The sequence below is a fragment of the Rhineura floridana genome, chromosome 8, assembly GCF_030035675.1.
Source record: "Rhineura floridana isolate rRhiFlo1 chromosome 8, rRhiFlo1.hap2, whole genome shotgun sequence".
Classification (NCBI taxonomy): Eukaryota; Metazoa; Chordata; class Lepidosauria; order Squamata; family Rhineuridae; genus Rhineura; species Rhineura floridana.
Genome location: NC_084487.1, coordinates 23,258,534 through 23,285,409, shown reverse-complemented (window position 1 = coordinate 23,285,409; position 26,876 = coordinate 23,258,534). Strand labels below are relative to the sequence as shown.

General features: G+C 41.1%; 1 protein-coding gene across 23 annotated transcripts in view; it reads right to left on the bottom strand.

Annotated features, from left to right (window-relative positions):
• Window positions 1-26,876, bottom strand: part of MICAL3 (microtubule associated monooxygenase, calponin and LIM domain containing 3) — a 273,115-nt gene that overhangs the window by 82,628 nt on the left and 163,611 nt on the right. For 20 of the 23 annotated variants that reach the window (XM_061638561.1, XM_061638562.1, XM_061638565.1 and 17 more), the window contains 7 exons: window positions 26,817-26,873; window positions 25,155-25,268; window positions 23,239-23,346; window positions 17,440-17,547; window positions 16,516-16,702; window positions 14,995-15,083; window positions 13,685-13,772 (listed from right to left, as the gene is read on the bottom strand). In XM_061638561.1, the coding sequence (XP_061494545.1) occupies window positions 13,685-13,772; window positions 14,995-15,083; window positions 16,516-16,702; window positions 17,440-17,547; window positions 23,239-23,346; window positions 25,155-25,268; window positions 26,817-26,873 (751 nt within the window). The remainder of the gene's footprint in view (window positions 1-13,684; window positions 13,773-14,994; window positions 15,084-16,515; window positions 16,703-17,439; window positions 17,548-23,238; window positions 23,347-25,154; window positions 25,269-26,816; window positions 26,874-26,876) is intronic. The other 3 variants (XM_061638575.1, XM_061638576.1, XM_061638577.1) reach the window with 1 other exon arrangement.

Here is a 26,876-nt window from a genome sequence, read left to right as displayed (position 1 = left end):
AGGGGTAGGCAGACTTCAGGCTTGCAAGATGTACTTTGTACTTGACGAGAATTCCAAATCCACCAAGCCTGGTGAAAAACACATACACTTAAAAAATGTTGAGCTCAGGAATTTGTTTTGAATACCAGAACAGGACTGAGTCATAGTCCTTCCACACAAAAATCCACACCTCCTCTTCCCAACACATTTCCTTTTATATTCAGTATATTGAACAAGGGGGAGTCATTTTGTTGTTGACATCTATTAGAAGTCAGATCTGTGCCGATCTAATTTAAATTACCCAGAGATCTATCAGCAGATCCTGATCTACCTTCTGCCCATCCCTATGCTAGGAGAGAGCAATTTTATTGCAGAACCTGACCACTGTGTGGCAATACACTACTCTACACCATGCAGACCAATCTTAGCAGAATAGAGAAGCCATGCTAAACAGAAGATGGCCATCCCTGGTTTACATGATCACTTACCCCAGGATGAGAAAGGTGCGTCAAAAGCTCTTGATGCTGACTCATCTTCAACCTCTGGTGCACCCAATCTCTGAACTTATAAACAAATTAGACTTGAAGAGGATTCAGCAATTGTAGTACTAACATCACAATCCTATCCATGTCTATTCAGAAGTTCTGAATTAAATCACACTTACTCCCTAGTAAGTGTCTATAGGATTGCAGCCTCAATTAGTCCTACTCAGAACAGACTATTGAAATTAATGAACCCAAGTTAGTCATGCCCATTAACTTCAACAGGTCTACTCTGGGTAGGACTAGCATTGAATACTACACACAGGGCTTGAATTCTAGCCTCTGTACCTTTAATCTTCAACTGGTGAGTTGTGACCCACAAATGGGCACCACCATTTTTATTTTGTTATTGAGTTGGAAAAAATAAAAGGAAATTATAAATTAAAAATAATTTTTTACTTTGCAGATTGAGTGCAAAGGTGAGTTCCAAGTTTAAAAATGCTGAAGACAACAGTAGCTGGATTATTATGCCTGAAAACCCAGATTCAAACATCTGCTCTGCTATGAAGTCACTAATGACAAATGATCCTGACAAATCATTCTCTGTCTAAATTCACAAGATTGATGAGAAGCTAAATCACCACTCTAAACACTTGGGAAGGATAAAAATATGGCAGATAAACACATGCTTTTACATGCAGCATTCACAGTATAGGGCTTAGCTGCAAATGTGAAAGGTTGCTGGCCTTATCTGGACAAGTAGATGCATTTGGCAAGACAGTTTCTGCACTGTACCTATTTTAGACTTCTGTGTGGATGCTTGCACAATCCCCCACAAAAGAACTTTTGAACACTAGCATGACAAAGACGACTAAATCTGCAATCATATGCACACTTACATGAGAATGTCTCACTGAATTCAACAAGACTTGCTTTTGAGTAAACTTGAACAGAATTGCACTATTACTCAAGAACCTCTCTCTTTCATAAGAAAATCCCTGCTGGATCAAGCCAAAGGCCCATCTAGTCTGGCATTTTGTTCTCACAGTGGCCAGCCAGATGCTTATGGGAAGTCCACAAGGAAGACCAGAGTGCTACAGCACTCTTCAATCTAGTTCTTTTGGTATAGGAAGTGGGGTTTTTTTTAACTATGGGGAAAATTCAATTATTTTTTCAACAGCAAGAGATACCAAAGGCTGATTAGCTGATGTTCTATATTTAGACCATGGAGAGTCAGGAGACTGTGCTGAGGCAACATGACAAAATGGCTTCTTGGTTCTCCTAGAGGCAAGTGGTGGTACTCCAGCCAGGATGTTGCGATTTTTGGCCACTTGGGGGAGCTTCTTTACACCACTAACTCCTTCCCCAAAGATTAAGCTAAGAACCAGGAAATCTAGGGTTGTTTGGGGTCTTGAAAAAAGGCAGCCATGAAAACACAGAAAAAATACTCAGTATTGCACAGTTCATGCCACCATTTTTTAAGGGGAAGAAATGTTACAAGCATACCCTGCTATATGGACCTGCACTTTACGGACACTCGCGAGTACAGACATATTTTCCATAAACCATTCCCGTTTACGTATGCTCACTTCGCAAGAATGGACACTTAACGGCATGACGCCACCGCCCGATCAATGCCACCGCCCAACTACAAACTTGCGTACTGTAGTGCTTCACTTTAAGTACATTTTCGGTTTACATACTCGCTCTGGACCCATTGAGTACATTAATGCGGGGTATGCGTGTACATCAGAATCCCACTAGGATTGAGGAAAGAGACAAATTTTATGCTGGAATTTAAGAACCTATCGTAACATTTTAGGTGTATAGAATTTTCTCTTGCAAACCTGGCACCCAACTTTGCTTTAACTAGAATTTTGACATAGTTCAGTGAATACTGGTCTGAGCATAAGAAAGTTGACAAAAACAAAAGCATTATCCCAGCTAAAGGTAATCTTCCATGGCAGGAATGATTCTGATTTTTAGAAACCAGCCCCATTAAATGCTCTAAATTTTATGCCAAGTTTCCAGGCAACGGATTTGTAGATATTCAGGTGTGTGGGGTTGTTGACATTCTGCCCCATCCAATTCTGTCCTCCCCTCCCTCCTGATAGCCAGGTCAACACAAGCCCTGTTTCTAAAGTGAAGGACTAAAGAATGAATGTGGCTGGTTGCCTAAGCAACTGTTGGCTGAGCTTCCACTCTGTGACCTAGTCCTAGATGCCAAGACCTTTAGTCTGAGAGTATGAGGAGGAAGTGGCAATCATTAGCACTGTTTTAACATTTGCATCCCTATTTTTATTATATTTTTATTGTTTTTATGTTGTATTTTTGTCTATTGCTTAGAAATGTTTAAATATTAAGAGTTTTAGAAATGCTTTTAAATAGATATACTGCACCACGGTGCATATCTTTTGTGTGTGTGTGTTTCTCTATTTACAATACACAGATGACTTTTTATACGGAACATGGAAACCTGAAGAATTTCCCATACTCTAGAACCATATGATATTTATCCACTGTTTCTTCATTGTATATCGATTCTCAGGATGTCTGTTTTGTACTGACACAGGCTATCAAAACAGCCTTGTCTATAGGAACAGTGCGGGCTTTGGATTTTATTAAAGCTACAGGGTTAGAGTGTATGCATGTCTCCTCTTTAATACAGTACTGCATTTAACTTCAAAACTGAGTCAACTGAACTGGCTCCATTGTTGCTTTTGGGCCCCATTCCAAGTGCTGATATGGCCATTTAAAACCCTAAATGGCCTGGGGAGCAGGATATCTTAAGAACTGCCTTTGCCCATATGAAACCTACTTTCTCACTTAGGTCTTCAGCTGGATCCCAGGCTCAGTGGTCCCTCTCCCTTTTGAGGGAACATAGCCTTAGCCATAGCTCTGCATGCAGAAGGTGACAAATTCAATCCCTAGTGTTTCTATGTAAGACTGGGAAAGACCCCCATGCACCATTAGCAGGCAGTTCTGAGCTAGTTGGACCAATGAATGGTAAGGCTCAGTGTGAGGCAGCTTCATATCCGTTCTTCTGAGGTTAGATGGATGTGCGTGTAGGACAGAGCAATTGAAATCAAGCTTTGGAATTCTCTTCCCTAAGATCTTCATTTGGCCCCCTTGACTCCTAACCTTCTACACGTTGTGTAAAATTTTTATTTCAGAGGGCTTTGGAAATGGGACAGAGTATTTGCAGTTGCTACATTCCTTGTCCATGCTGGTGGTTTTATTTCTCTCTGCTGTTTTACGTGTTTTATTATTGTTTTTAGGTTGTGCATTTTTTAAAAAGGGGTAGTAGATATTTCTGGTAAGGTGTTTTGAATATTGTTGAAACAGGAAAAGTATGTCATAAGCATAAAATATATAATACAATGTTCTCAAGATGGGATGCATTTTGTATTTAATTCACAGTGCTCCTTTCAAACTTTACTGTAGAAAAGGTGGAGTGAGAAAGTGGTGTTAGGATTTCAAATTTTATGGCAGCATCATGAGATGCAACCACAGGGAAGAGGTTCTGTGTCACTATAACAACATGTGAACGGTGTTCACCTATATAGTACATGATGTATCCATTCTGATAGATCGTCCCCCTTTGTGTTATGTATTTAAAAGGTTATCCCAGAGTTTTTGTTTCAGTCATCAAACTAGGCCTTTCGTAATGCTCAGGGAGAAAAATGGGAGGGAGAAAAGAAAAGACCATAGAAAAGGAGTTAATTTTTATTCATAGAAGTTTGTCTGTTCCTTATTCCCATTCTCAGAAACAAGCTATAAAAGGTGACAATACTAAGGTACAAGAGGTTTCCATAAATTTCTTATAATGCAGATTGATCATTATGAGATGAAACATATTTTATTTTGAAACTAGCTACTAAAACAGGCCTAAATACAGGCTTCTTTTCACATTGGCTCAAGTTGAATTGGGAGGCACCAATCCTCAGTGGCAGTGTGCATGCTTTGCATGTAGAAAGTCCCAAATTCAATCCCTGGTATCTCCACTTAAAAGCGTCAGGTAGCACATGATGGGCAAGACCTCCTTGCCTTAGGTCTTGGAGATCCACAGTCATATCAAGCATACAGTACTGAGCTAGATGGACAAATAGTCTTGACCTGGTATAAGGCAGATTCCTCTGGTTTTCAACTGGCCAGCAGTCAGAATTGGAAATCATGGTTTGGGTTGGGCTGGCAAACTATGGTTTGAGGTGAAGCTGGAAACAGTGGCTTGTGCTATGGTTTGGCACGATGTCTGAATTGGCAAACCATCGTTATGCCTAATGCCTACATCTCTACCTTTAGAAGCCCCTGTGCCATGGAGATGGAAGTGAGCTTAAGAAGCTGAGAGGGAAGGAAAGCAAAACTACTTGTACGTTTGGAATCTCAAATCATGGCTTAAACAGGGCCATAGCTCAGTGGCACATACTCTGAATGCAGAAAAATCCAGGGTCAATCCCTGGCATCTCCCAAGCAGGGCTAAGACCTATGTGTGGTGCTAGTCAGTGTAGACCAGGAATGAGGAGCCGTGGCCCTCCTGATTTACTGGATTTCAACACCCATCGTCCCTGACCATGTTGAGTGGGGCTGATGGAAGGGAGTCCAGGGTGACAGGTTTCCATCCCTGGTGTAAGCAATACAGCCAGATTATCCAAATTCAGTATAAGACTGCTTTCTATGGTTTAGTTGTATCTTTAAACAGCATGTTGAGCATCTTTAAACAATGTGATAATGGATGAAAGAGAGACAATATTCCACATCCTCGTGAGCACGGTGAGGTAGAGAATACATACAGCCCCTACTGTGAATGTTTCCAGTACAGCTCAGCTTCCAAAGTCTAGTGCTAAATGCACTGGACTTAATCAGCATAGATTGCTAGTTGAGTATTTAAATGAAACTTCCTGGTTTTATTGCTAGCTTTTGTAGCATTTGGCATAACAATGCTATTTATTTGATGGCTGTCATCCCTCATGTGCAAAGTATTTTGGCTTTCTCAATGTTAAGTATCATGGCTCAGTGACAGCAAAGTTCTCTCTAGGACATGAGGTGTTCCAGGAGTTCAGTGATCACATGCCATTTATTGCTATTATGGAAAGCAATTAGAGACGCTTGACAAAGGAAAAAGATTTCCCAAGTTTGTTTATTTAGTTTGCATATCTGCAAGGAAAAACTAGGTTTTCAAGGACTATGAATGTTTCGAATGTTAATTTGAACCAAAAATATTAATACAGCAATGCCTTCCAAAGTCGAACACTGCCAAGACCAGTTCATTGCTGCATCCTGGCAGCCTTGCCATATTTGAGAGAGAGAGAATGAACTGCCACTATGAGAAAAATATTATCGGTTTTGTGAAACAAAGGTGGGACAATACCTTCAGTACAGAAGCAACTTTAGAAATATACCACAAGCAAAAGAACTCCACAAAATTCTCATTGGTCAGATTATTAAAATGCAGTGGGTATATATTTATTTCTGTAGGGTATTCTTAATGTTAAAGCTGCAAATCAACCCCTGGAAAAAAATTAACTGATTAGCAATTGGGGTTCTCTTTCACTTGTCTTCATGTTCCAGTTCAATTTTAATCTACACATCTCTTCCTCGCTCTCAAAGAAATGCCTGGCATTATGACGCTTGGTATGACAGTATGAAGGAAGGGCTTGTGCACTGGAAGGACTGTGCATGTGCACACGCACATGCTCACATGTGAATGCACACATACAGCTGTGTACTTTGTGCACAGATCCACACTAAGTTGCATGGAACCCCAGTCAGAAAGGACCAGGCCATTAGGTATCAATAGTGGAGGACAGGTTTGGGCCGCGCTCCAGCTGGGTCCCCAAGGACAATGCTTTACTTTTCTCAAAAGCAGTGAATGGTACTTACACATACTTATTTAGAATGAAGGGGTGCTCTCAGGAGAACACTAGGGAGGAGGTTAAATCCGTTCCCTACCTTTGATTACTCTGCTTCAGGGGTAGCCAACATGGTGCTCTCTAGTTGTTGCTAGACTCCAATTCCTATCAGCTCCAGCCAGCATGGCCATTGGTTAGGAATAATGGGAGTTGTAGTGCAACAATATCTGGAGGGCACTACATTGGCTATCCTTGCTGTAGTCATTTAGAAAAGATTGCCCCTATCTGTATAGTTACATATTAGGTTCTCTTTCTCAGGCATGATAAAGCATTAGGGTTAGAGTGTAAGCAGCTCACTACCTCCTGCTCCTCCTCCTGAGCTGGTAAAGTAACACAATGTTCACAAGCATTCTAACTGTTCAGAGTAAAGTTAGCAGTTAACAGCAATATAGTTTTTAACAGGAATAGAGAGAGGTAATTAGGCTGGAAGAAAACTCCCAACCTTGGCACTTGGTGACAGGAAGAGATATGTGGTATTGACAGCAAGTGTGTCCATGTAAGGGACCTAAGGATATAGATATGATATTGGGAAGCAGGGTACAAGGAGCTGAACAGAACAGAGCCAGAGGCTGAATTTTATATATTGACTTGAAATCACTGAACAAATCTTTGGCTGCTGGTCTGTAGTTCCCGTGTTTTCTCTAGCAAGAGCCCATGGACTATATTGCTTTAAGGCATCTTATTGCCTTGGGACTCTATGCATACTATAGAACCACAAACTAGAAATGCAAGCTTTGAATTATGTTAAGCAAATCCTTGTCCTGCCAAATCTCACTCTAAAGTATATTTATCTTAGCACTAGCCAACACTTAATTTCAATTTAATGGGCCAACTGCAGAATCCCCATCTCCTGGAAGTCTTCATTCCCCATCCCCCGTAAGTCTCAATCCCATCAAGAAGAAAAATAAGGGAGTAGAAAAGAAAAACTCAGAAACATTTGAAGCCTCATAAAGATTGTTTGGAATTTATTCCCTTTTTTAACGTGAGAGGTAACATTTGCACAAAAATGTAGTTTTCACAGCAAGAAGACTTCCAGAGTTACAGAATTTAAACACGTGCACATACCCTCACCCTGCACCACAATAAGTACAAGAAACAAAAGCCCCAAAAGGTGCAACATCTTAAGTTGGAGATGTGAGGCTTTTCAGAGCATGTTTCCCGTTCTTCCCTGAGCCATAGCTTAAATCTCAAGGGGATTTATTTTTTCCTCAGATTCTGCATTTCAAAACAGGAAGTGTTTAAACACACCCCAGGTTAATTGCTGGGAGGGAAAAAGACAAACCCCCTTTTTGTAGAGATTTAAGGCATTTTACACCGACACACAAGTAATATTGCATACTGTTTAAGAACATGCTCAGAATAACTCACATCGTCCTTCAGGAAATGTGTGTACATACAAATAACAAAGCATGTCACTTTAACCTACAAGGTTTGAGAAAAGATGAAAGGGCAAGAGAACGGAATTTCATCTCTCTCAGGAAAAAAGTGTTCTCAAAAGGATTTTATGGTGGATCCCCAACCACTGTAGAGTTTTTATATCTCTTTTCTCATCTAGGGATTTCCTCCCTGTAGTTAGTAGCTATTTAAAAGTTATATTTTTGCTTTGAAAACACAGAAAATTGCATTTTCTGTTCTGCACCTGCTACTTCCCCTTGATGCATCATACTGAGACTCCTCATTTCTCTCTGTGTTCATGGATCCCATGACAGGACAAATTCTTCCCTCCATATCAATCCAACCATAAAAACCTAGTAAGAACACTGGAGGGGAATACAACAGGGTCTAGGAACAGTCTCTCAAGACAGCATCCAAGCTAAGCTCTGGAAGACTACTTTTCACAGGGTGGGGACACTATCCTTAGCCATTCAACATACTAGCTGAACAAGTACACCTGTTTACAGTAAACCAACAGAGGGCCTTTGATTTCATACTAAAAGTGTTTTCATATATCATGGCAGGTAAGCACAGAGCACCAAGAAATGCACCTGTACAGTGGTATTCCCCTTGTAATGTATGTAAGTCGCACTTCACCACATGGAATGGCTGTTCACATGAAGATTGTTTTTATGGCAGTGCCTTATGTGGGTAAGACTATGTACTCTTTGCAATACAGCTCATCCTCATATTACACTACTAACACAGGTTGGGCCTCTTGTGGAGCAGCTCTCAAAGCAGTCTACAGGTGGCTACTTTAATATATGAAGTAATTCTAAACCTCTTTGAAGAGACAGACCTGTTTGAGTCTTTCTGCACATAACCTGGCATAAATCCTAGAGTACAGCTGTCCTACTCACCTTCAGGTCCACAGTAATGCTAAGAAAAACATGTGCTGTGGATTCTGAACATGCTGGAGTGAAACTATTCACTCCAGCATGTTCAGAATGCATAGCACATGTTTTTGACTGGGCTACAGATTTTTATAAAATAGCTTGGCTTACAAGGGGAACACTTTAAGAACACTATCTAACATATCTCAAAACAGGGTCAAACTTCTCAAATGCTGCCTTGATTGTGCAAGGTAACCAAGACCAACTCTACACTTTTCAAAAGTATTCTTTCACAGGTGGAAGACAGCACCGCATCAGTTCAAATGTTTGCAACCTTATTATCAAATTCTTTAAATCACATATTTTGTTAAAACAGAAATTGATGCCACTTCAGTACTGGCAAAGTAAAGTTCATGTTGAAGTTTGAACAAGCAAATTTTACATGATCTGAGATCAACAGCAATGCAGGTGACAGTTGGGCCTATTTCCATGACATGGAAATATCTTAAATCTGGATTCAAGGCTGGCAACTGTATTTTAAACCACAGTAACAGCCAATCATCATTAAAGAACTAAATTAACTGAGACCAAGTTTAGCACATTTGTAGATAAGCTCAGTTTCAACAACATACCTATATATAAATTACCATGTCAAAGAACAAAGAACTACATTCATACCGTGAATTGTTGAGGCTAAGGAAGGCATACTAGTTTTTAAAATTTATGTCCAAAAGACATATAATTATAACATTATATTAAATTGCATATTTATGGGCATGCTTCACTGATTCTATATTGCAGGTATGCTGTTGTTACACTATCCTTATCACAATCTAACACAGAGCTTAACCATGCTTACCTCTTATGCTGAATTGTGGCCCATAAGCGCATGTGTTTAACTTCTCCCTATAAACCCTTCTACTTCTCTTTGGTTATACAGTGGATGAACCAATGAACATGCAGGACTCAACATTAGGATTGTTACAACCATCCAGATAATTTCTGTAATTTTTTTACATAAATATTCAGTGCTCTGTTGCTAGAAGAGACAAGTAAAACATACTGATCTGCCTTTTTATGTAGCAAAGAAGAGTCTGCCAAGATAGTATCAAAGTGAATAGGAAAGCATAGAGCTCCTCTAATCACTGACCAAAAAATGCACTCTCTCTGCCTCTTCCCATATTTTAAAAATTCACTCACAAGCAAATTCATCCTGGGTTCTGCAAAAACAGATATGTGCTACTAAAAACCCATCAAAAGCGCCTTCGAGTATATAGAAGAATCACTGAATTCCTACAACCCAACTCCATGTGAAATTTTGAACATTCCATGGTGGAGTGCCGGCCTCTATTTTAAAGGTGAGCTATGTATCCCAAGATTTGACTGTTAGTCTGCAAAAGGGACATTATTAATTTCCTAGCGATTCAGGATTACTTGCCACATCTCAGCCATCTCATTATTGTGGAATCAGCTTAACTTTGTTAGGGTATAATGTTAAGGAGAGGTATACCTCATAGGTATGCTATTTACTCTCTCTCTTTCAAAGGGATATTAGTACAAACTCTCTCAATTTCCCATGTTTTTTTGAAATTGGGATGCCTTCAACTATGTGTGCAACATTCCAGTGATCTAGCTCATGGTGAATTACCAAAATATCATCACCCTTATAAGTCAGTGAGAGCCAGCTGCTTTTAGATATATAATTTTAAGGGCAAAATGCAAAGAGACTGTTCCAAGCCCACTGGACCCATAGAAATACTAACATATTCAAAAACATTTTACAGACATTTAGAACAAAGAGCAGAAAGAACCACCCTTGTGTATTCAAAAACCACATGTATAAAAGCAACACTCACTGTAACACATTCCAAAATACAAGAGACATACAATTATTACAGAATACAACAGTTGAAAAGCAAGGAATTTTCCCACCCGCACCCCTAACCCTTTTATTGGCAACAGCAGCAATTGTGTCACATAGGCAAATGCAGAGAGTGCTTGACACAAAATCCTAGGAAGACAGTACATGGAAAAAAAGGCTTAATACAGAGTTTGGCAGAAGCATATCAGAGTTCAGCATGAGAAAACGCCTGCCACCGCTTTCACCACCCTTGCACCAGCAGAAAGTGTTGCACCCTTTGGAGACAGTTTGCAAGAAGCCTCTCCAGACACAGCAGCAACATCAAACACTACTCACTTAAAGCATCCTCATGTGCCACACACACACACTCCTTGACCATTCAGGAGACAGCCATCAAGAAAAGTGCGGCCTACTCTAGTGGCTAAATGCTGAGCTTTGAGATCTGTGAATTTCCCCTTTGTAACAGAATACATAGTTCTAGGGACAATCACAAAACACCTATGATGCAAGAGCTGCACATGCCAGAGAGTAATATTATCTCACAGGAAAAAGTGCTTATTGTTCCCTGACTATTACCTAATGCCTCAGTATAATAGAGTTGTCTTCTCTACCATTCAAGTTAGTTAACAAGCAGAGAAGGGAGGTGACACAATTCCATAGGAAGCAAGCAAATACTGGTTGCAGATTTGCTTGAAACATGCAAATAGAGTGCAAATAGAGTAAACACTGCACCACTAACATGCGTTTATCTATTGAACAGGAACCAAGAGCCAGCTTGGAATGGGCAGCTGACCATGAACACATTTATCAATGGAACATGCAAATTTCTACTCACTCCAAGACTGTACTTCTCTGCTTCCCCCAATACCATCCAATTACATTTTATTAAAATCAGTTTTTCTTTTGAAATCACCATCATGTTCCACATTATGAAATGCCAATTTCTACATGAATCCCAGTATCCTAAATATAGAAGCATATCTCTACCCGCAGGGGCAATTCAGTCTGCAAGAGGATTGGCAAACCTTTACAAGGCTGGCCTAAGTTTGAAGTCTCAGGTCTCTTGAATTGGAATCTAGGGACTGAAGCATTTTATCAGCTCTGAACACATTTGAACACATAAAATGCTGGCTTCCAATTATTTGAAATATTTTCCAGCATTGTCTTTAACTATCACCATAATTCATGGATCTTATATGCCACAAAGATCAGGATTAATTAATGCTTTGATTATCAATGGACTCTACTTTGTAGAGAGATTACAGTATCATTTTTATACAAATAAATAAGTATATGTAAACATACACACGTTGAGTCCTGATCTCAAGCTATATACGCATAGAGATGCCTCCAGTAGCATCCCACTGACCTACTTACATTAATTTCCCATACCCTTTCAGGGATTAGCAAACATGTACATTCAAGTTAGCTTTGAACTTAGCGGACAGCCATAAAACATGGTATGTCTGTGTCCTGCCCTGGCCAGCAGGGAACAGGAACTAAAAGGTAGATGGCTTATAGAGAATACAGGCCAGGTTTTAGTGCTACATTAGGCCAAGAATAATTCACACTAAACTGAAATTAACAAAGTAAAGAACAGATGAAATATGCTACTCTGGAGGCTACTTGGCTATCAAAAATAAAGTTTGCTATTCCACTTGCAAGCAACCTCGCTGATTGTCAGTCCCAAAACAAAAGAGGCAGAGGCTCAATTCGAGCAATATTTCATAATCTGCATTTTAAAAGTTACCTAAACAGCCACATCCCAACTTTGTTGAAGCTATTACTCCAAAATGCCACTTTAATTACAACAACTGATAGCAAACTAATATGCTAGATAAAGGGTAGCCTTCATATTTGGCTTCTATAGCCACACAAAAGTCTCTCGTCTTCCACAGCCAAATATCTCCTATCCAATAGTTATAAGAAGCTGTGTTTTCATATTTGAAAGGCTTGCTAGATATATGATGTTTTTCACAGAACAAGATATCTTACATTTTTTCATTTTGCTGCTGGGTGGAAGATGTCTTACAAATGCAGAAACTGTACAGCGCTATAGAGTGCACACAATTAAAAAACCCATGGGAAAAAACATATCTCCGATGATCCTTCAATTATAACTTCTCATACTATTTAGAAAGGTTTACATTATTTTAAAATATCCAATGGAAGGGCAACAATTTCGTTCCTTCACACAACTACAGTTATTAAATTCTATCCAAAAATTTAAAATCAAGCCAATGTGGCTTGGAAGATTCCGCAAAGTAAAACCCAGCCTGGGCCCCTATCAGGTTCTATTCAAATTTAATCAGTAGTAGGTCAAAGGAAAAGTCAGTCCAAACAAGAGTTTGTGGCACAAGTTGAGTCTCTCACACAGGAAAGAATCAAGTTTAAGATTAAGCAGGATGCCCTCAACAGCACACAGCTTGGTTTGTCAGCCCCATTCCAAAACAGCAAAGCGTGTAGTTTGGCAGAAAATACCACAACTTGCCAACACCAAGATCACCCAGGTTTAAAGGCTATGGCTTTCCTAGCTGTGAAAGAATCTATAGCAGGCACAGTTCACAAGATGTCAACAAGGTTTTGATGTTTTGCTATTTAAAGACCATGTCAAGTGAGTAGTAGAGGATACAATTTTCAGAGTTCACAGAGCACAGAAATCCAGTTAATGGACTCTTTCAAACAATGCTAGTACTATAATTAATTCACTTCCACAATGTAGGATCTACAGACTAGTTTTTAAATTATTTGGACCCAACTCCAGGGAAACCTTGAACTGGGTGTCTGTGTTTACTTGGACCATATTCAGAATAGTACCATTGTTAAAATCCATTTTATGGAGGAGCTTTGTCTCTCAAACCATAAGTTGCCCCCCCCCAAAAAAAACTCCAAACTCCCTCCTGCACACAAGTTACACAATGTTACAAACGTTGTTAATGCTGTGTTAATATCCTAGTGCTGATAAAAACTCTCCCAGTATCTGCACAAGAACCTCTGACTGGACATAGAGAAAGGGGACCCCAAAAGCCATCAGCTGGCACATGAAAAAGGAGTCCAAAGGATTCTGGGCTATGTGGTGCCCAACTGAGGAAACAGTGCCTTGCAGGAGCTGGTTTGCCACCCTAACTCGGTCAAAGAGGCGGAGTGAGTACTGCATCACCCTGCCAAACAAGGAAGCAGAGCTACCTGGGGTCCTCTCTGATAATGTTGAAATGGCGTTTGCACGTCCTGCGCCGTCAGCTGCCATGTTGTCCTGCTGGGTCCCTTTGTTGTCCTAGGGGGAAAACAGGTGAGGAATTGTCCAATTTTAAACTGTAGGTAATTTGAAAGTGAGCATATGCACATGAACAAAAAGTGGTTTTATTTATTTAGATCTAAGAGAGACAGTAGTCCTACTTTATTCTGGTGGATTCCAAATCTGAACACTCATTCTCAGTATATCTTTATTATCCAGCTACTACTTCTTCACATAAAGCTATATGGAGGACATGTCTGGAGCTAGCTCATTTTAACAGAAAATATAGTCTCATATGCACTGTTTTTTCATAGCGCTGCCTTGAAGGGCTTGTAAGGCCTAGGGAGTGGGTATTTTACACCATCATCCTGCCCCGCCCCCAAGCCTTTAGTTACCACTCCCTTTTTTAAAAAGTGTATTGTGTATTAATATTTGCTGATTGTCAACCACCATGGATGCCTATTGTCAAGCAAGGAGGCAGGCTATACATGTTTAAGAAAATAAAACATTTTGTTGTTGTTATGTGCCTTCAAGTCGATCACGACTTATGGTGACCCTATGAATCAGCGACCTCCAATAACATCTGTCGTGAACCACCCTGTTCAGATCTTTTAATACATAACATGAAATCAAGCAAGAGTTAAAATATAAACATCAAAAACACATCTGTAAAAACTTAAGACTTCCACTTGAAAACAAAGAATATTATATGCACGTAAAAGAAAATAATATAAAATCAGCTGGATATATAAAATAAATGCATGTTGCTTTTCGAAATTTAGTCCTTGTCCAGTTGATCAGATATTATATGTATTCATTCTCAAGTGGCAGAATCTACTTTAATGTATATGTCCATGTTTTAATTATTGAACCACTCTTTGGGTTTGAAATAATTTCAAATAGTTCCCTAATTTTAAAAAAGAGCCTGCTTTATTATCTTTCATCATAAATTGGATTTTGGAAGTAAAAACAAATGATTTAGTGGATTGGCACAATTTTCATCTTCTCTCTCTAATCATACTGCCCTCTTGGTTTTTGTGAGACTTAAAAGTTACTTCCACAAGAATATGTAACAGTTACCATTACGTGTTAGATCCAAAAGCCTATGAGCTAATAAAATCAACTAATAAATGAATATGCAATTCAGAAAGATTCTGCAGCCTTCTGCAACACCGCTCTCCCAAACAACCCAAAGCCACTTCCCAATATAAAATGGCAAAGAAATATCATCAGGGAAATGAAAGGAAAGGAAACAACCTACCTTTCCTGATAGATGACCCACTGCTGGTCTCTTCCTCTGTGCATAACCTGAAAGTCTGTAACAGTAGTGCGGCTTGCAGTAGAATTTTCCTGCAAACAGAACAAGGGGGAGGATGATAATGTGAAAGACGAAAGCTGGAATTTGGTAATGCTGGGCAACGCCACAGTTCCTCTCTACCTCCTCTACCCTGTCACATCCAATATACATGGAGACAATTGTACCTCAAAGTTTTAATTCAAGTTAATTTCCTCCTTTTCTGAAAATAAATGGATTTTCCATAGGGTGCCTGACAGCCATTTACCCAACACCCAATCAACTACCACAGCGTCCCAGGGGAACTTGTGTGGTATCTCACACAAAGCAGCACTGTGCAAGGAACAAAGGCTGCATCACATGAAAATCTGGCAGAAGTGCTGCTGGAAAAGGCAAGAATGAATGCAAAGAAGGAAGGGCTGGGCATTAACTGCAAACGGGCTATTGCTTACTAATGCACTGACCAAGCCAAAAAGAAATCCCTGAGCCATGGCAACCCAGGTGATGTCCATTTACAAATTTCAGAAGTTGTGAATATTCTCCTTTTCACAGCTACAAATGGCCAGAGGAACCGCTAAAGAAATGAAAGTATTCACTAAGTCCTAGTCAGAGTAAATCTGTTGAAATGAATGGACCTAAGTTAGTCATGAAGTGAAGTCACTTCAATGGGTCTACTCTGAGTAGGACTAGCACTGAATAGTACTCATGGAGTTGCAAGATCTTCCAATGTGATATTGAACCATCTGAACAGTCTTCAAGGAGAGCCCCATTTACAGGAAGTTACAGATGTCTAGCCATAAGATGCAAATGCATGAGCAATGGCTTCCCATTCTGAGTTTTCTATCATCTCTGGCCTCACACACACTGAGGAGGGGGAGGACAGTTCAACTCCCAGTTCAACCAGCTTCAGATTGCACTATTCATCAATGTTTTGAAAGCTTTTTTTTTTTTAAAAAAAACATTTTTAAAGATATTTTGTTTTAATGTATTTTAAAGTCTGTTTTTATGATGTTTTAAAGTGTTTTTAGTGCTTTTGTTTGCCACCCTGGGCTCCTGCTGGGAGGAAGGGCAGGATATAAATCAAATAATAAATAATAAATACATAAAATGTGAGTTTTAGGTGAAACAAATTCTCCTTGCAGAAGGACAGCTTTGGATTATGTATTTGAGTTGGGCTAAAAAGTGATGTAATAACAACCTGACTGTACTAAGGACTTATGGAATCCTGAAGTGTATTTCTCAGGCAAAGGGTTGAATCCAATGAAGTCTTTGTGCAAGTACAACGACTTCTGCTTGCACAACCGAACTTCCCGTGCATGACCCTGCATTCCTCCAAAAAAAAATCTGCTCCAGAAGATACAGGGGGAAGAGAAGGAGAGGAAATTGTTGCACAAGTGGAAGTCACTCGCACAATTATTTTGTTGGATACAACCCATAGGCTGAAGCTCTTTCCCAGTCCCTACAAGGCAAAAAATAAATTTCACTTACCATCTATCAGATCATAGGCATAAGACGACAAGCGCAGGGTTGTGGCACAGTATTCACATTTGAAGCAGCTGCGATGGAAGAACTTGCCTTCAGCACTCAGTCTTTCCATCACATAGACACGCTTGTGGCAGAAGTAACAGACATCACTGCCTCCCACGTTTGGGGGGAATTCTTTTTTCAATGAACCCTAAAGTAGGATGAAAAAGGATTGGTCTAGAGTTACTGGCTTGCTTTCACCTCCATGGTAATGTCTTCTGTTTTCATTAGATTGTTTTGAAGTCCTCGAAAAGGGAAACAGAGAATGCTTTAGCAAAAACACCGAGCTGCACCTATGGATAATTCAAAGGTTCCAACATGGGGAAGAAACTGTCAACCAGAGAACACACTCCGTAAGCCGTAGCATCAAACCACCTGAGAATAAAGAGTCTAACAGCATGTGGGGGACTAAAGGATCTGAAAATAGTTCTCTCAGCCTCAGCTTACCCTGGTCTCTGATTGCGGGAATAATGGTGACTTACCTCACAGGGCTGTTGTGAGATACAATGTGTACAGAATTTTGTCACTAAACAGCCATGGAAATGATTACACAATTATGACAGTACAAATCCTCCACCCATATCTAGGTGAGAGAATTACCATTGAAGGTAGGCTCTGAACAGTCATGGCCAAGTGACATCGCCACATGTTAACTCCAAAGACACTATCAAGCTCTGAGGGGCAAAGTTACCCCTCAAGTGATCTTCTGCGTACTATCCATTTTCCTTATGGCAAAACTCCAAGAACCCACAAGATCAGGTAGAGGAACAGGCAAGGAAGTACTAAGCGTTGAGGGAAAACTAGAGGCTGCATATTATAGAAGATCTAAGAGAGCTGTCTAACTTCTAATCACAAACATACATCACTTTCTGTACATCATTGTCTTACCAGTTCCTTCTTGTCTAGAAGGGTTTTGGGTTGGTCTTTTCTTTGGAGCTGATTGGCTATCTGCTCAGCCAATGAGCTCACGCCACCTGTATACATCTTTATATACTTCTACCAGATGAAGGCAATGGGTGTGGAGAAGGGGGAGGTAAGATGGATGGGGGTGGAATGAGGGAAAAGAGAAACAACAAAAACACATGATGAAAACTAGGAAAGACAAAAAGGTGCAAAAGGGAGAATCAAACCATGCCAAGACAGTGGACAATACAAGTGTGTGTGGTACCAGCAAAAACAAGTGATGTCAGCAACGACTGGCGTGGGCAGCACTAAATATAACCATTAACAGTTTGTAATCAGCCACATTAAGAACCTGGTAACAGACTTTTTTTCTTTTTTGCCAGCAAGTCACTTTGAGAAGTGGGTGAGAGATTAAAGGCGAAAGTGTTCCCAACTCCATCTCCCCAAAGGGTTTCCCTTCAAGTTCCTTAATATCCACCATACTCTTTCCATAGCCCACATCTGCCTCTAAATTGGCAACTGAACAAGACCCTGTCATAGGGTCAGATCTAGTCAATGAGCTGCCAGTTGCTGACCTTCCCCCCAAACAGAAATCCCTATAAACAGGAGGTTAAGAGGGCTATGGCTCAGTGTGGAAGTAACATGGAAGTCCTTTGTTCACAGGGATCACCTGACTGGGATATCTTGAGCTTTTATGATATACAAAATCAAACTGGGGAATTGCATAGTATGGGGAAAGGATTCCTCGGAGGAAATGATAAAGATGGGAAAGAGATATTTAATACATTTACTGGTATATGAACCATTCTCAGGCAGAAGTTCTCCCTTGCAGGGCCGCAAAAAAATTGCACAATCTTCAGCCCTTGTGTGCTTCATCATCCCAGGATCCCTAGATGTAACCTGAAAGCTGCATAGCCATATCTATTAAGTCTACTACCTCTTCCCAGACTCCATCTTATGTCAGAGGCCAATGCAGACTTTATGGTTTCAATATCAAGCCAGCTTTTTTCTCCCCTACACCCTGAGTGACAAAAAACGGTTTTCTATGCTTTTGTATTGAAATGTTATGTTATTAATTTGATAAGTTTTAATTGATTGGTAGCTTGTTCTATTAGGTTTTATGATGACTTTAAATGTGATCATGTTTAGGAAACCAACTGGAGTTATTGTTGGATTGTTATGTTTTGAAATAATTTGAAACTGTTGTTTTTGAATTGATTGCTATTGATGTAGTCATTTGCATTTCTGTAAGCCACTTGAGCATATTCGCATAGAAAAGTGGCATATAAATTCAAGTAATAAATAATAAATCTGCTTAACACACAGCCTATACAGAATTGTGGAGAACTTGAATCCTTGTTCGTTATTCTGTGACATTTGGGTTGGCCTAATAAATGTATTGCCCTACTTTTGGGGGGAGGGTATCTTATGGACCAACACAGCTGCCTTTGTTTTTTGTTTTATGCAATCAGTCACTGTTTCAGCTGCTGTTTAAGAAGCAAAATGTATGACACCAAGCAAGTCGTATAATTGCACCCATCCATCCCTAGTTAGGTAATGAGGAAGGGAAGATGGATAGGGGTTACATGGCCTCTCTGCAAGGAAACAGAATATCAAACAAATTGGGCTTAAGGCACTTCCACCAGTTTACCCATTTCAAAAACAATAGATGTTTCCCTTAATTTTTAAGTGAATCTGCTTTGTACTGAAGAACAGAGGATCAGATCAGCAAGCCCTTCTAGTCACCTAAGTAAGAACACAATAGACCTAGGAAAGGTCTAATATGTGTTGATAATGTAAGAATAACCCTGAGAGATCAGAACAATGCCCAGGTAGAGGGCATGAAGGCAACAAGCCTCCCATCTACCCTCCTGCACCCCATAAATAACATTCAGAGCTAAATGAAATAGAGCTTCCATTTGGCTGTTGCAGCTAATTGCTGCTGACAGATCTATCACGTTTTGACAGACCCATATCCCCCATGAATGTGTAAATTCTCATGAATGTGTGTCTTTTTTTAAAAAAAAGCCATCCAGGCCATCACCACATCTCGTGGCAGTGAATTCCATAAGCTTATTATATATTGTGTGAAGAAACGCTTTGCTTCATCTGTCCCACATCTACTGACAATTTCAGTGGGTGACTAACTTCTAGTTTTATGAAAGGAAGAAACATTTCCCCATTCTCTCCACATCGTGTATACCTGATGGCACAGGTGTTGTGGAATGTGCTCCCTCCTGAAACACCCCATTGCTATTGGTGTTGCACTGTCTTCTGAAGACAAGACCTGCTTACACAGGCATTCCCTTAATCTCTTGACCCATGTCTCCTGTTTTAATTGCTTTGATGTTTTAATGGGATAGTTTTAGTGCATATTTTAATCACAGATGCTTATATTGTAATAGAATTGTTTTATTGTGCATTTTAATTATGGTGTATTTTTAATTATTCTATATTTTAACAACGTTGTGCAATTGGTCTTTATGTTTTGTAAACCGCTTACATTAAGTGGCAAAGGTGGAGTGGTTTAGGGTCTCCGGGGGGGTCTTAGACCCTTTACTTTTTTGAGAGCAGGTTCCCAGAAGGGTACCTATGTCTCCAGCATCCCGTGAGTTAATCAGCACCAAAGAGGAGTGTGTTAGCCACTGAGAAGAGCCTTCTGCTTCCTTTTCTTTTTCCTGCTGATTGGAACCAGAGTGAAAGGAAGTCAGACAGCCACAGAGAAGACTCTTCTCAGTAGTTAACACTCTCCCCTTTCATGCTTTTTGATTCCCAGGAATGTTGTGGATGAAGGCATTAACAAGGATCTCATTCTCAACCCCACAGCAAAAAAAGGGGTGCTGGTGGCTGTGACTATCATGAAGGGACCCTGCACTACTTAATTTGCCACTACGCTACTGTTAAGTGGTATATAAATAAATAATTTTGTAATGCCCTACTATGTTCCCCTTAAAATTTCCCCCCTAAATTAAAAAGCCCCAAACATGCTAACCTTGATTGGAAAGTCCCCCAATTCACTGACTCTTATTTTGGTGCCTCTGACACCAATTTTCCATCTCTACAATACTGGGATTTCATAGCTGCTGCACAAAGTTTTGAGCTCTCCACCACAGTTCTTAATCAATGTTGGGATTTTTTGATCCAATATATATCACTTTACACTTATCAACCCTGTACTTCATTTGCCTTTCTTTCTTTTTTTCTTTTTCTTTTGTCCATTCAACTAACTTGTCCTTTTGGAGCTCTTCGCAATCTGCTCAGTTTTCAATATGAGCAATATTGGAAAGCCAATGAGACCAGGATCCACTGTTGTAAGTGAAATACCCAAACAAAAGAGAGGACGGCCAAGAAAGCAGCCCCAGGAGCCTGTTGGACCATTGCCACCAAAGAAACCTCATGGAAGGCCAAAAGGAAGCAAAAAGCTGAGTGCTGGGAGTGGACGGATGGTACCAGGGGAAGACCTCGAAAATGGCTTGCTGTCCAGGAGGAAGAATTACAGAATGCTGGCATTCAAGGGAGAAGCAACCCAAGCTCTAATACGTCATGCCGTGCCACAGAAGGTGTGTGGCTTTAGAATACTGCTTTTGCAAATAACATGAGTATCAGCGCTTAAATGAAACTGGGATAGAGGCATCTTAACACATTGCAGGAAGCAACTTAACACATTGCAGGACTGTATATTGTTTTTGTATATTGTATATTATGTATAGCTTTCAGCTAGTGTAAGTCGCCTAGAGTGTCCACTAACCTGGACAGATAGGCGACCAATAAATAAAATTATTATTATTATTATTATTATGCTCAATAAATAGGTGCCATCTGCAAATATGGCTCTTGCTGATCACCTCCAGATCATTTGAGGAGAAGTTAAATCTCATCTTATTGACTCCAAGACTGCCTCTTCTTTTCCCTTTTTGTGTGATTGCGTGCAAACCAACCTGCCTTCTAGACTGTCCCAATACAGATCTTTGGGAAACCCCACTGCTTATCTCCCACCTGTTGTGAGAATTTTCAACTTATTTCTGCTCTTTGCCTTGTTCACATACAAGTACAGGGGGCTTGTAACGGGCAGTGCAATTGCTCTGCCAGTAATAGGTCTCTAGGGTTGCCAGCAAGCTGTCTCTTGAAGAGCTTTTGTGAAGGGAAGGCTGTGGCTTATGACTGCTTCTCTTTCCTGTTCTACGGGCAGAGAGAGGAGACTGTGTGATCGATAGGATGATATTCGCTGCTTTCTAGCTCTTCTCCAGACTAGCTGGAATGGGAGGCAATGCAAAGGAGGCCTTACCAAAAGAAGCCAAAGTACTTCAGCTATGGCTCATGGGCTGTTTCACGCTGTGGGAAAGACAGGCAGAAATCTCACAGTGGGGAGCCCTGCTTCCTGTTCTCCAAGGACAGGACTAGTCTTGGAGGATGGGGACCATTCTCACAGCTAAAATTAGAAGATTATATGACCCCCATTTTCTGACAAGAAGTATCCCTTCAGCAGATGACCTGCCCTCTGGACACCTTGGACAGAGGCAAATTCAGTCATTAACACAGACATGACGTAAATTCGAATCCAATCTCCCATCCCCCCCACCCTCCAAAAATAACTCCCAAATGAAGACTACATTGTTTGAAAGAACTAAATACCTATACAAAAGACTGACATGCTCTCTGTTCCATCTTGCAGAATTAGGCAACATTTAGTGTCACAAGCACCAATATAACACTTCCTACAGACCAATCAGAAACTCCTTAAATCTTAGTCTGGATAAGGCAAGCATCAAACATTTCACTATTCACTACACTGCTCCAACAGCCAAGCGCAACTGCTCTGTTATGCTATAGGACACATAAAGCAATATGGTGGCTTGAATCGCATCCTCAAAGTGAAGCAGCAAACAAGCATTTACTCATTATGCAGACTGTTCTACGGCCACACATAACCCATTGCTAGAAACCACTGATAAGAGAAAGGCGACACAGTGAATCCCAGTAATGGGAACAAGGAAGCCTCATTGGTGGAACCACAGAAATGGATATTTGGAACTTTGCCCCACTTCACACACCACCATGGTCTGTTGGTCAGTAGCAGTCTGCATTCTTCCCCTTCCTTTCCCTGCTTAGCCACAGATATCCTGGGAAACCATGGCTAAACTAGCACATCTTAATTACCAACTACCCCAACTCTCTCCTCATTTGATCTTGGTTTTAATCTAACTTGAGAACAAACTGGTTAGAAGTAATTACAGTAGCACCAGTTCAACACATCACAATAAAACAAAGATACTGCTATGGAGAAAATGAAAGCAAAAAAGTAAATGAGCCAAAGAAAGATGCAGGAGAAAGGAGAGGGGGAATAGCTCAAGCCCACAGAGGATTCCTCATGATCAAACTATTGTTTGGAAATTTGGGCCCCATGATATCCAACCAGGTGAATGCACGGCAGGGGAATTCCTTTAATGATCTGAAGGTAGAATGAGGTAGTTCTGGATAAGAAACACAAGATACTTTGTGAAATGTTTGGAAGTTACTGTCCTCTCTCCTACCAGACTTAACAAGTAACTCTGAAGTGTATAGGATGTGCATTGTTTCCAAATTCTACAAGGCTTAGGAAAACCAGGATACAAGGGCAGCCTAAGCCTTCCCATTTGCAGGCATGTAGGCTAAGCTCAGCCACACCCAAGGCAAAGACAACTTATACACCTAGCTTTATCCAGTGTGACATTCTCAAGTGGCAGGTGATGGAGTTGGCCAAAGATGTGCAGCCAGCTGCAAGCTTCAAGCCCCACACCATGCTACCTGTCTGAAGGAGTCAGAAGAGGGAGAAGAAGGACGGCTGGAAGAGCGGAGGCTACACGAGAGCTCCCACTGCTCAACAACAGATCGACGAGCTCGCTCAATTTCTGGCTACAAAATAAAGATAAGAAAATCAGAAGATGGCATTTTTAGAAGCCACATAGATAGGAGCCTGGTGGGCAAGGGTGGGTGGAAGGAAGGTAGAGATCTCCTTGCTTGCAACTGAGGCAGGAGAACTGTGGCTATGATCTACTACTCCTAAACTCCTCAGCCAGAGTTCCGCACATTGGATATTTGAAGGAAATGGGGAAACACCAAATCCATGGGCTAATTTCGGCCATAAGGACTTTCCTGGTGCTTATTCTTTTCAAAATGAAGGGTTTGTATAAAGGCCTGTTGGCTAGATGTATCCTGGATTTAATATGAGGAATTCTACTGAAGGTTTACAAACAATGGAAAAAATATTCCAATCATGAACCAATAACTAGAGTTCCTAATCAAAAGGTAGAAAAGAAAGCATTTTCTAAAATTACTGCATGGTAAAAGAGACTGTAAGACTGCTGGGCAAGGCACATGTCAAAATGGTTATGCTTACATGCAACCGTCTCTTTTTACCCCATCAGTATTTGTATTTGACCAAATCAACAGAAGTAATTGGTATTTGAAGGTCCATAGTTTAAACAAAATGAAAGAAACTGTTCCACCATATATGGAACTAGAAAATATATTTTGATCAACAACTGATCATTCTTGGCACTGAGATTACCAGATTAAAAATCAGAGCACATATTTTTAAAAGTGTTGCAATATACACACAGAGAGTTTTCAAAGCCCATTTAGTGGTTTGGATTTACAAACTGTTGTAGGGTTAGGCTACCTCCTGGTTTAATTTGTTTTGGACTACTCTTCAGCAAGCTAATTTTATAAGTCCTTGGTTCCAAAGCCTAGTTACGTACCACCAGGACCGGCTCCAAAGGGCAGCCAGGTGGGGCCCTGGCTGAGGGCCACGCAGCCCACAGGGCCCCCTGAAGGGCCCTCCATTATGGTAGGGGAGTAGCACTCCCCTTCTGTGGCAGGGAGAGAGCCGCCCACTGCTCGCTCACTCAGCCTGCCACCCACCTCCGACCCGCCCACCCGCTCACTCACCCTTGCCCGCCCCCTGCCCACTCACTTGCTCTCTCCCCCTGCTCCCTCACCCTTCCCCCACCCACCTGCTCACTCGTTCACCCTCTCCCGCTGCTTGCTCGCTCCCCGCTCTCTCCCACTCGCTCACTCACCGTCCCCCCTGGCCCCCATTTGCTCACCCCCTCTTGCCCTCCCCCTCTCACTCGCTCACCCACCCACCCACTTCCTGCCCCCTCACCCACTCGTTCACTTGCCTTCCCGCCTGCCTGCCCACCCTCCCGCTCCTCCGCCTGCCTTGTAGGTAGGTAGGTAGATGTTGCGTGTGTGCTTGTGTGTGTGCAGGTGCCAGGGCAGGCTGGCACCACAGCCACTCTTCCTCTCCAGATTGGCAGAACAATGCTCCACCAACACTTTGAGAATCTAGCTGAATCTTCAACACAGACTCTATCTTACTCTATGGAAGTGCAAACTCTACTCTTGATCAAAAGCCCTTTTAAGTTTAGCGGCTTCTTCCTCGCACAATAAGCCACACATCTTGTATTAGTGCTAGGAGCATCTATCGAAGTAGTAAGTGTTGATTCCGCAAGTAGGAACAGTGTTAACAGGAAGCGTGGAACAATGAGAGGTTGCCCAGAGTGCTTGAAGGTGTTCTCTTACACTGTGACAGTGTACTAATCAGCCATTAAAACACGACATCTGATGCCAGCCATGTTACAGCTCAAGCAACCTTTCATTTCCCATTCTATGGAACTGTACGCAGACACAAAGCACCAGACAGACAGGAAGGCAGTCACCTGATGCCTGGTTGTTGGCCTTTGCTCCAGGAGGGCAGCCAGCTGGCTTGCCCTCTGCTCAATGGTAAGTGTGCGCTCTGGCACACGGTCATCTGAAAAGAACTGGTGAGATCTCTGCAGAACAACATGGGAGAAAAAATGAACAAAAGAGCACCAGAAAAAATATTCATGGGAAAAGCATGGCAGTATGAACAGGAACAAAGCTGAAAATAAGGTCAGTGGCAGTTAATTCAATGCCTGTATAATTAAAAACAAGAAGGTAGACCTCAAAAATCTTCTGGACAGAAGTTACTTCCCCCAACAGATGCAATACACATATATAACATAAGCCATTTACAATGCCCCAGTCCTATCCATGTCTATTCTAGAAGTCACCAATTTAAATAGGTTTACTCCTTAGTAAGCATGTGGAGGGCTGAGACCTTAAAAAGCTGTCATTCGTACCCCACAGCAGTGGGAGAAGGAAAAAAATGGTACTTTCATGCCTCCAAAGCAGCACCACAGTCTAGCTGATATGAAATGCAGCTGAGTCACAGGGCACTGGGGGAGGCCGCTTGCTCTCTTCCACACTGTTGCCTGTAGAGATGGACACTACTGAGGGGCAGGGGAAGAACAGATAACATGCGGCCAGTCAGATGCAATACCAGTGAAGGAACTGAAACAGCTGGGCTTCCTTCCTCACTTCCCCCATTCCAACATTTTAACCTGGTTGCTTCTGAAACTGGATACGATGCCAAGCAAGTGAGGGGAACCCAATAAGGTCATGGAAGGCAAAAATGGCAAAGTCATGATTTTCTGTGAGGGGCTAGTGACGTGTTCCAATACAATATTCTCAGTATCCTCAAAAAATGTATTGTGTAGGGTTCCTTTCCAAGATTGTTTCTCTTACTGTGATGACAAGGCTAGCTTTTCAGAGTTGCTTTTAAAAGTATCTTGAGCCAATAGACTTCAGCATCAATTCATGCCTTTATTGTGTGCATTTCATTCACTTTCCTCCAATGTTCCACTCCTGGTTCATGCTTATTTTTGTTAGTTTTGTGGTGTTTTTAAAAAATGCTTAGAAATGTCCTTTCCCCAATACTGTCTTGATTTTTTTGAGCCTTTCATCAGGCAACCCGAACGTTTTCCATCCCAGCAGGTCATCTAACAACTGGTGCCTGAATTTTCTTGTTTTCCTCATTCCTCTTCATTCCTTTTTCCTTTTGTGTCATGTCTTTTAGAGTGTAAGTCTGAGGACAGGGACTGTCTAGCCTTTTATTGATCGGGAAGCTTTTTGGGCTAAAGAATGGGGTAAACATGCTTTAAAAAAATAAATACATATACTTCCCACACAACAGAAGGCTCCTTCTGCTCCACTAGCATCTCCTATTAAACAGAAAAACAGGGGATGCCAACCCCAGAATGCTAATATGCGCCAAACTGAAAAAAACACTGCATAATGCTCAAAGTGGGCAAAAGCCTGTTAAGCAAATGCTTCCACAAAATGCCACACAGACACAAAATTACAGTTTTTTAGAAATGTTTTCAACAGAGTTGAGATATTAGTATTATGCTAGCATATTGATAGTTCTGCATCTTTCTCTTCCCCACCCCCAGTTTGCACAACATTCCCCCCAAGACCACACACCGCCTATTCATGCTGTTTTGCTCATGCTATTTTACCCGTTGCTGGCTGGGACTCTGTTCTCCAGCTGGGTCTCCATGAGGATCCCTGTTTGTCTG